The following is an 11,106-nucleotide window of genomic DNA, read 5'->3' on the forward strand; positions in this document are numbered from 1 at the left end:
GATCGCTCGAGCAAGTTAGTATGATGTTTCATGATTTGTGTGCATGTTTGGTTTGGAGCCCTGAGGGCTCAGGTGAGTTTCGGATAGGCTACGGGATGTTTTAGACTTAGAAAATTCTGGAATTTTGCTGCAGCAATTGTTCTAATATGCCATTCTTTGCGTTCGCATAAGTAGTCTCGCAAACATGAAAGGTAAAGAGGGGCAGAGGGAAATTTCTTCTTTGCAAACGCGAAGGATAGGTCGTGAACGCGGAGAAATAGGGGCCTTACCCTTCGCAAACGCGACCCGTCTATTTCGACCGCGAAGCATGGGACCTGGGGGAGGGGAAAGTTGCTCAGTGCGAATGCGACACTAGGCTTGCGAATGCGGAGGTTGGGGGGAGAATGCCTTAGCGTTCGCGAGATTGGCCGTTGCGTATCATGAACGCGACAGGCTTCTCACGAACGCGAAGAAGGCCTGTTTAGTCTTGTTAAAAATAGAACCAACACGGGATTTATCAAAAATTTCACAACTCTTTCATTAGAACTCGACCTAGGGGCGATTTTGAAGAGGGATTTTAACATTAATTTATAGGTTTGTGTTCTTCAACTCATTTCTTTCAATTTCCATCAACACCCTTAGATTTTTAGCATTAAATCTTGTTCTTTCATGGCCGAATTAGGGATTTTGGGAAAAATTGGGGATTTTGCAAATTTGTGAATTTAGACCTCGATTTGGGATCGGATTCCCAAATTAATTATATATTTGGGCTCGGGGGTGAATGAGTTTTTATTCGAACCTCGCGTTTTGACCAAGCGGGCCCGTGGTCGTTTTTTGACCTTTTTGGTGAATTGTTGGGAAACTTATAATTCTGTATTGGAATTAATTTCTTTAGCGGTTGTCACACCTCCTTTTTCACACCCCGCAAGGGATAGTAAGGGAGTGTTTTCCAATTTAAGTGACAATCGAAACGAGATTATTTATTTCAAAATCAGAGTTGCCACTTGGGATAATTTATGGTGTCCCAAATCACCGGTTAAATCCCGAATCGAGGAAGTTTGACTCTAATTATGGTCCGCGAAACACAAAAATCCGGGTAAGGAATTATGTTAACCGGGGAGAAAGTGTTAGGCATTCTCGGGTTCCGTGGTTCTAGCACGGTCGCTCAACTATTATTATTGGCTCATTTATCTGATTTTAAAATACTTTTAAACCTATGTGCATTTTTAACTTTTTAGCCGCTTTTAATATTTCAGGAAAATTCAAGGTTATTTAAAATACACCGTAAGCCACGCTACATGAAATGCACCCGCGGTTCACGATACGCTTTATTTAACCTTGTTGGAAATTAGCATCGGGTCACATGAAATGCACACCCAGGTTTTAATAATTGACAATCACAACTACGTCATGGGAGCCGTACCCATAGCCATGATCATTATTTAGTTAACGCGCATAAAGCAAACTACGAAAGTTCAAGGCATATTTTTACACTAGTTAAGATAATTAGTATGAGGGCCATAGGTGATTGAATAGATGGCACGCCTCAATTCACTTTTAAGAGATTATGCTTAGCCAAAGTCACCTAAAGATACTTGGATTTTTCCTAAATTGAGTTCTTTCTAACATTGTTAAAATCAGCCTACACAGAATACCATTTAATTCTAGTTAAACTCCCAAAATCACAACTATTCTACTACAAATTAATCCATATCGAATTCGCTCATTCACTCCCACCATTTTAGCAATGCAAGACGCAACCAACAACCAGAGAATTTGACTCATGAACTAATACAAATGACTGAACTAATAGAGTAGCCACAATATTGATCAATCTTCAAAATAAAATAAACCAAACAAATGCTCTCCCATTTAAAACTTAAAAGGCAAGACACAGATATGGGCAAACGAAATAGCTGATCGAGAGAATAGAATATCAATAATCATGCTTTGAATCACAACACATATAAAACAACTTAAAGATGAAATTAATGAAAATCATAGTGAAGAAGAATAAGAATGAACCTTTTAGCAAATTTTCTTAGAACTTTTATTCATGAATATGCCTCTCAATACAACCCCAAAGCCAAAAGGGCAGCAAATTCGGACCAAATTGGACTCGCAAATCCCAACAACAAACTCGGCGGAACCTAAATCTGTCCGGAAACCTCACCGGAAATCTCCGACCTCGACAACGATTCAAACCAGCTTCACACCTCAGCTCACAGCCAAATTTTGTTCTGACTTTTCCTCTCGAAATCGGATTAAAAATAGAAACACAGACGAAGTAGAATCAAAGACTTTTCAGTACGATAGAGATGTCGAAAACACTGGTACAACCGATAGGCCAAAACCGACTTACGAATGTCGTCGTTGTACGTCTCAAGAAGCACGGTAACTGGTTTGAAATTGCCTATTATAAGGACAAAGTCGAGGTGTGACTCTCACTCTTGAATCCTTGTTGGGGTGAGGCTTTTTGGAGACGCCCGAAAGTGGGGTGGCAGCTCATTCTGCAGCTAGTCTTAGTTGCCTGGGGTGTGGGGAAGATGAGTAGTTCTATTGTCTTTGTCAATGGTGAAAGGGGTGGGTGTTTGGTTGAAGAAGATGAAGTTTCAGGGGGTAGGTACGATTTTTTTGTCAAAAATGGCACCTGCCTATCTCTTAGGTCTAGATTTGCTGATTTTTTTCAGATGGGGGAGGGTCATTTTGTTTTCAGCCACAACTTTTTTCAGTCCCTAGGTCCCTATGTGTTAGTCTATATATAGCTGATTGTAGAGTCTAGGTCTAGGTTTTTGTAGGATTTTTTTAGGTTAAGGGTTATGGTCCTAGAATTATGGGCTTGAGAATTATGGGATAGGTCCAAAATTAGGCCTAAAATGGGTTGCTCAAGCCCAAGTTTTATTCTTTCTCCGTGAACGAGACTAAAATACGACCTCATTTATTAATTAGTCCTACTTAAGTAAAATAACTACTAAAATAAGACTGACCGTTAAAACAAAACTATTTTTGGTATTTTTCAAGATTAAAAATGACTACAAAATATTAATGAAACTATTTTTTTTGTAATTTTTATTTTCTTGTAATAAAATATAGTAAAAGAGTCAAAATTAGTTGAAATAGTGATATTAGGCCTAAATTAAATATTTACATGCTAAAATATAAAAAATCTTGGGGGAGAGGGGAATGTCAAAAATCACATGTCTACAGTGGTAATTGATATTATTAAGTTAATTATGACTAGATACGAGTGTTTCGGATGTGAAAACTATGGGAAAAGCGGTGATTGAGGCTTGAGTTCGGCCGTGGAATTGAGGTAAGTGTTGTGGCTAACCTTAGCTTGAGAGATTAGGTATTGTTGAGTCTATTTAGCTACGCGTTTGATATTGAGTACAACGTATAGGTAATGTGACGAGTACTTATGTGTTGTCGTCGAGTCATAGCATGCGAGTTGGTCTTATTCTTGTAACTATTGTACTCTATGATCATATATTTCTTGATTAGACTTGTCACTCCATGTGTTGAGTAACTTTTATCATGTTTTACGAAGTTTGGTACTGATTGAGTATTAACTCAGAGTTGAGGTTGGTATTGTGGAATTAAATATTGAAGTAAGACTGATTCTTGATATTTCTTTCTCCCTGTGATTATTGTTCATTGTCTTAGTGAGGGAGAGTGTTAAATCACGAAGGATGATGTCGTGCTATGTTTTGTGAGGTAGTGATAATGCACGAAGGGTGATGTTGTATCATATTCTATGAGTGATAATGCACGAAAGGTGATGTCGTGCTATGCTATGAGAGAATTAATACACGATGAGTTGTCGTGCCATGTTACGAGAGAGTTAATGCACGAAGGGTGATACCGTGTTGTTTCTGTTGTTTTTGTTATGGTGAGAATGAGAGTAAAAGCACGAAGAGCGATGTCGTGCACTTGTTTGCAATGTTGTTACTTTCGTTGGTGCAAAGCATGATATTTATTGCATTCCTTTACTGTACTATTTTCAGGATTTGATATTCCCCTTCTCGTTATTATCTGTTAAATTTTTGTTTGTTGTTATTTTCTTGTATATGATTTAAATGCACAGGTTCATTTTAATGTCGTGTCCTAGCCTCGTCACTACTTTGCCGAGGTTAGGCTCGACACTTACCAGTACACAGGTTTATTTTTTGTGCAGATTCCGGTACTGGACCGCACTGATCAGAGTTGGGTTGCTACCTTCAGTCCATCAGGAGACCCAATGTAGATCTGTCGGCGTTCGTAGACCCTGGAGTCCCTTTCCAGTTATCTTAGTTTCCCTATTTTCTTTTATTTCGAGAACAGATGTATTTTCTTTAAATCAGTATTAGTACTGACTCTTAGAAGTTCGTGGATTGTGACACCAAAATTTGGGTAGTCGTGTATTAGTTTTTGGATTATTACAAATTTCCGCACTTCTTTAATTTGTTTTTGTTTAATTCTTGCTATGTACTATTTTGGATAGCGGTTAGCGTAGTAGATAATTATCTGTTGGCTTGCCTAGCATCTTTAATAGTTAGGCGCCATCACGATCCCGATGGTGGAAAATTCAAGTCGTGACAATATAGTTTTATATATTTATAATTATATTTTCAATATCTTTCCTTGTATGTGGGGTTAATTCTTTTTCAAAGGTCAAACACATGATTTTTCTTTAATACCAAGTGACATGAGACTTGAACCAGAACCTCTATCTGCACTAGTATATAATATTTAAATGTGTAAATTTTTACTATCACTACCACTACCACCACCACCACTCCACCACCACCACTATCACTACCAGTATCACCACCACCACTACCACCACCACCACCACCACCACCACCACCACTACTACAACAACAACAACAACAACAACAACAACAACAATAATAATAATAATAATAATAATAATAATAATAATAATAATAATAATAATAATAATAATAATAATAATAATAATAACTAAATAAAAAATAATATAATTTTCATGAAGTTTAGGGAGGATAGTGCGTATGAGACCTTACCCCTACCTTGAAGATAGAGAGGTTGTTTCAGAAAGATCCCCTGATCAAGGAAAGATGAAAATAAAGTAGTAGCAACGAGCAATAACAACAACAAGATAATAGGAAAACAAAGCAAAAGGAACATCATGTAGTAATAGAAATCTAACAATAATAGAATACAAGACTAACCCTAATACTACTGGTATGGAAAAGAAATACTCTCGACTAGTTATTGACCTTCCACCTTAATTTTTGACATCTATACCTCCTCTCAAGGGTCATGTCCTCGATAAGCTAAAGTAACGTCATATCCTGCCTAATCACCTCTCCCAATACTTCTTTGGCCTATTTGTACCTCTCTTCAGACTCACCAAGGTCAACCTCTCACACCTCCTTATTGGCGCATTTGTGTTTCTCCACTTCACATGCCCAAACAATCTAAACCTCGCTTTCCGCATCTTATCCTCCACCGGAGCTACTCTCACCCTGACTTGAATATCTTTATTCCTATTCTTCTTAATCTGGTATATTTGCATCTCCATCTCAACATCCCCATTTCTGCTACTTCATCTTCTGGACATAAGAGTTTTTGACTGGTCAACACTCTGCCCCATAGTACATAGTCCGTCTAATAATCACTCTGTAGAACTTATCTTTAAGTTTAGGTGGCACATTCTTATCACATAAAACACCGAATGCGAGCCTCCTTTTTACCCATACCGCTCCAATACGGTATGTAACATCCTCGTCAATCTCCTAATATTTTTGAATAATTGACCCAATGTACTTTAAATTATCTCTCTTAGGATGACTTATGTATCAAGCCTCCGTCCACGTCCGCTTCATTGGTCCTGTACTGAACTTACACTCCAAATATTCTATCTTGGTCCTACTCAACTCGAAACCTTTAGACTCCAGGGTTTGTCTCCAAATCTCCAATCTCGCATTAATACTATCTTGTATCTCGTCAATTAGCACAATATCACCTACAAATAACATACAGCATGACACTTCTCCTTGAATGTGGCGCGTCGGTGTGTCCATCACCAAGGCAAATAAAAACGAACTAAGAGCTGACTCCTGGTGCAACCTAATCACAACTGAAAAGTGGTCCGAATCTCCCCTCCATTGTCCTCACTCGGGTCTTAGCTCCATCATACATGTCTCTAATCTCCCTAGTGTAAGCAACAAGAATACCCCTAGTCTCCAATCATCTCCATAGAACCTCCCTTTAAATTTTGTCGTATGCTTTCTCTAAGTCAATGAACACCATATGCAAGTCCACCCTCCTCTCCCTATACTGTTGCACTAACTTCCTCACAACTAGTGAAGCGCTACTTTAAATAATTGGAGGAAATCAAGAAATAATGATTTTCCTGAAAAAATATATAAAAAGGAAATATGAGTGAACTAAATTATAATAGGGTAAGACTGTCAATCAAAACCTTTAAAAAGTTGTAGAACCAATTATAACTCGTGAGTTTATCTTATTTTAGTCCTTTCGTGGACATGCAGTAAAAAAAATTCATCTTATTATAAAGAGCAGTAAGTTTGAGACTTCAGTGGTAGGAGACAATGAGAAGTCACTACTTTGAAGCTGTATATCCGCCTTAATTATATTCCATCAGACACATATATTAAAAAATTCACCTTTTAACATTAATTAACAATAAAAATAGCTATATTAATTTTAATTTATTCATTGAAAATATAATAACTACTCTTAAGTTCTTTACTAAAAGGGCAATATTAGAAATAAAAATAACTATATTAATTTTAATTTATTCATTGAAAATATAATAACTACTCTTAAGTTCTTTACTAAAAGGGCAATATTAGAAAAAAGAAGTAAAATCTTTCTAGATATCTGAAAAAATTAAATATTATGAACCACAATAAAAAAAATTAATTAAAATGGACCGGAGGGAGTATAGTATACGATTAATTTTGTGTTATTCATCTTATAATATTCGGAAAAGGGTTCAAAATGCCCCTAAACTATTGGAAAGGTTTAAAAATACCATTCATCTACCTGTAAATACCCCTTCATCCACTTTTTTGGTTCACTTATGCCTTTTGACCGTTAGGTCAATGCTAAATTAAAAATAATTATTATTCTTTTTGTAAAACTTAAAAAAAATATTTTACAAAATAGTTTCGTTTTTTTAAACTAATGCACCAATAGTCCACTAATTTAGTAAAGTCTTCTTCTTCTTTTTTTTCAGTTTTTACAAAAAAATAAATTCAGTTTTTACAAAAAAAATATTATTTTTTCAGTTTTTTAAAGCATTTTTTTGTAAAAACAGAAAAAAGTATTTTTAATAAAATATTTTCGTTTTTCTAAAATTGAAAAAAAAAATATTTTCAACAAAATATTTTTTTTTTTGAAAAATATTTTTTTCCCATTTTTTAAAGCATTTCATTTTATTTTTGTTTTTCAGTTTTTTTAAAGAAAAAATATATTCGTTTTTTCTAAAAAAAATGAAAAAAAATATTTTCCAAAAACGAAAATATTTTATTAAAAACATTTTTTTCCTGTTTTTTGTAAAAACTGAAGAAAAAAAGAAGAAGACTTTACTAAATTAGTGGACTATTAGTGCATTAGTTTAAAAAAAATAAGTTTTACAAAAAAAATAATAATTATTTTTAATTCAGCATTGACCTAACGGTCAAAGGGCATAAGTGAACCAAAAAGGTGGATAAAAGGTATTTTTAGCCCAATAAGTGGATGAAGGGTATTTTTAAGGAAAAGGGACCCACATCCCATTAATTGCATGACAAGGAGATAAAAAACAAAAATTAAAGTTGTAAAAATGAATAGTTTCGCTTTCGGGGAACGTGGTCCCACACTATATTACCTTTGGTACTCCACCACGTGTACTCCTCGTTGGTCAAATCTCTACTTAAAGTTGTACTTTTTGCAATTTTAATTTTAATAAAACAAACCCATGCAATTATGAGTTACGTTATTTGAACGTGAAAAGGACAACTTCTGTAACACGTGTCGCCTTCTTAATCTCCGGCCACCATACACGGCGGCGTTGTCTCCGGTGTCTTGACCGTTTGGATCTACGGAACCATCTAATTATTAAACATTAATCTATTCATACTTCTACAGTTCTACTTTTAGAAGATTATCTTCTTTGGGTATGAATAGAGTCACTTGTCCAGTGAGATATATACAGCCTACTTAAAAATATTAAAGAACAGGACACTTTATTTATTGAGTTGTTTAAATAATAATGCATAAATAAGGAAAGTCTTTGATGTGATTGTGACTTTTGTTTCGTGATCTGTCTATCTATAGAGATTATATATCAAAATACCATTTCTTTAATATTCTTAAAGATGACTAGCCACTACAAAACTTATAGATTATAGAATCCTTTGTTTTGTTCTAATAATTAATGTGTTGAAGAAATTCTTTTAAAAAAAAAAAGGAAGACGAAATTGATGGTTATGGAAAGTCGTGGATACAGTAGTTGAGACAAGCATCACCAATGTCTCTATCCATGCACATATTTTTCTTTTCAATACTTCTATTTATTTTATCTTATTTCATGTGCTTCTCAATCTTTTTGGACATTATTTTAAAAAAAGGGGCAGAATAAGTGATACAAAGTTTGACAAGCTATAATTCATATTATATGAACTTTTAATCTGAAGCAAAAAATAAAACCATTTTCCAGTCAGACAGTACAACAACAATAATAAATCCAGTGCAATCTCATAGGTGGAATTTGGAAAGGGTAATGTGTATATACACCTTACCCCTACCGCGTGCACGTAGACAAACTAGTTCCGATAGACCCTCGGCTTTCCAGTCAGGCAGTACTGAAGTTAATAGTATTTTTCTTTTAACAAATAAAGGAAACAACAATATGTCCAAGGCTAAGAGGACAACAAACACCTTTTTTCCAAATTTTTGAGTGGAACAATATGAAAGAGTAAATTACAAAAAATCATGATTAACATCCAAGCTATTTGAAATATCAAAGTTCAAGATGCTGCTGCAGTAGCTTTCCCTCTCTTCTTCAGAAATTGTAGTGCTGCTATTGTTGATGCATGTCGAGTTCGAATTCAACGAAGTTGGACTTGATGAAGGTGTTGATAAAGTTGACAAAAGAGATTCAAAGGTAAAATTTTGCCACTCACTTAATTGGCAGTTTTGTGAGCTAAAATTAGAAATATTTGATGTGAATTGCTCCACATTTGGTTGTTGCATGACTTGAGTGTCGCTATAAAATGGAACAGATGGAGTAGTATTTAAAGCGGTGCAACTTGGAATATTTTGAATAGGGGTTTGAATTTGGCTAGATTGGACAAATTGGGACAATTGGTTTTGGAAATGGGAATTGAATAGTTGATTTTCTTGAAAATCACTTGGCAATAAGAAATTTTGGTTTTGGTTTTGGTGGTGGGAAGAAAAGAGAGAAGTCGCTAATTTCAAAATTTCTGGATTTACTAGGGTTTGTACACCTAATAACCTTGAAAGATTGACTTGAGATGAATTGTAGAGTGAAGGGTTAAAAATGGAAGAAAAATCAAGAAGATCAAGACGAGGACTATGAGTTAATGGATCAATTCCCATTCTCAGAAGCTTCTTTCGAATGTGTGTATTCCAATAATTTTTTATTTCATTATCAGTCCTTCCAGGCAAGCGACCAGCAATGGCAGACCACCTATAGTCAAGAATGATATACAACAAGTCAGAATCAAACTCTAGAATATGACCCAAAAATATTTTAATTAACTTATGTACGTTGACAGTTAAAACCCTTTTTACGCTAAGGTAAAACTTAATACGTTATAGTATGTTGCTTATTTTTTTCTTCATATTACTAATTTCACTTATCACAATTACTATGGTTACTTTAATCAGAGACGAATTCAGGAATAGAAAATTGTAAAAATGAATTATGACTACAAAAAGTCATCTTACATCTTTAGAAAGATTTTAGTTAAAGATATCAAAGTTGAAAATAGATCAAGCCATTGAGAAAGTAGAAAATATTAATAAAGAATTATGACTAAAAAACGAATATATCTTTTAAATGATTTTAATTAAAAACTTACTTGTTTCCAAGAATACTATGCAAATGAATGATTGTCTCTTCTTCTTCAAAGGAGAATTTTCCCCTTTTAATATCTGGCCTAAGATAGTTAGTCCAACGTAGCCTACAACTCTTTCCACACCTTTGAAGCCCTATATATAAAAACATATTTACAAAAAGAATTAAAAAAAAAACTTCAAAATACACTTAAAAATTACAAGAAAAAGGAGAAAAAATTTAGAAAAATACCAGCATTCTTAGGAAGTGTCCTCCAATTTCCAGAGCCATGTTTTTTAATGTAATCAATGAGTTTCTGATCTTCTTCTGTAGTCCATGGCCCTTTCTTAAGTCCATTTTTGTCACAACAAGGTGTTCTTCCCATAGTGAGAATTATAATATACTTTAGTTTTTTTGAATAAAAAGAATACTAAGAGTGAAATTGTTGAGATGTGAAGAAGAAAACAGACCGCATAAAAAGTACTTGTGGATTGAGTGTGTGTGTGTATTATATAGTGAGGGAGAAAAGCAAGGGAAAAAAAAGAAAAGAGAAAATAAGAAAGTCAAAGGGATTTGGTGCCGTCCTTTGTTTATGCTCACTAAATGGGGGACGTGTCCCTTCTCTTTTAAATTAAATCAACCAATTAATGTTTGCTTTCTATGGTAAAACCAACAAAATAAGAAGCAAGTACAAATAGACCAAATATATTTAATGTATTATGGATGTATATATAAGACTTTAATTGGCGTTTCTTTATTTTCCACTCTTGCTCTTTGAAAATCACCTTCAAATTCAAATACATCATTCTCCAATAGTTTGCCTTCTCTTTGTTTCTGTATTCGTAATAGCTGCCTTCAAACTTTGAAGAAGACAAATAGTCTCACCGTCCCATTTTATGAGATGATATTTAATTTGACAAGAAATTTAAGTAAAAAGTAGAAGAAGAAATTTTTAAACTTTTGTTGTCCTTAACCACTTAATCATGATAAGTATTGGTGTAAATATATAGTGGTGGCAAAGTGGTTAAAAAATAGTTATCCATCCATATTATTCACTGATCAACTTTTTGAAA

General features: G+C 34.3%; 1 protein-coding gene across 1 annotated transcript; it reads right to left on the bottom strand.

The window, feature by feature from the left end:
• Positions 1-8,784: 8,784 nt before the first annotated feature.
• On the bottom strand, positions 8,785-10,497 carry LOC107762280 (transcription factor MYB102-like). Its single transcript, XM_016580625.2, has 3 exons — positions 10,286-10,497; positions 10,059-10,188; positions 8,785-9,664 (listed from the first exon to the last, which is right to left on the bottom strand). The coding sequence occupies exons 1-3, from the start codon at positions 10,416-10,418 to the stop codon at positions 8,935-8,937; spliced, it is 993 nt and encodes a 330-aa protein (XP_016436111.2). The 5' UTR covers positions 10,419-10,497; the 3' UTR covers positions 8,785-8,934.
• Positions 10,498-11,106: the final 609 nt, after the last annotated feature.

This window comes from Nicotiana tabacum, chromosome 1 (genome assembly GCF_000715075.1).
Source record: "Nicotiana tabacum cultivar K326 chromosome 1, ASM71507v2, whole genome shotgun sequence".
In the NCBI taxonomy this organism is placed as follows: domain Eukaryota; kingdom Viridiplantae; phylum Streptophyta; class Magnoliopsida; order Solanales; family Solanaceae; genus Nicotiana; species Nicotiana tabacum.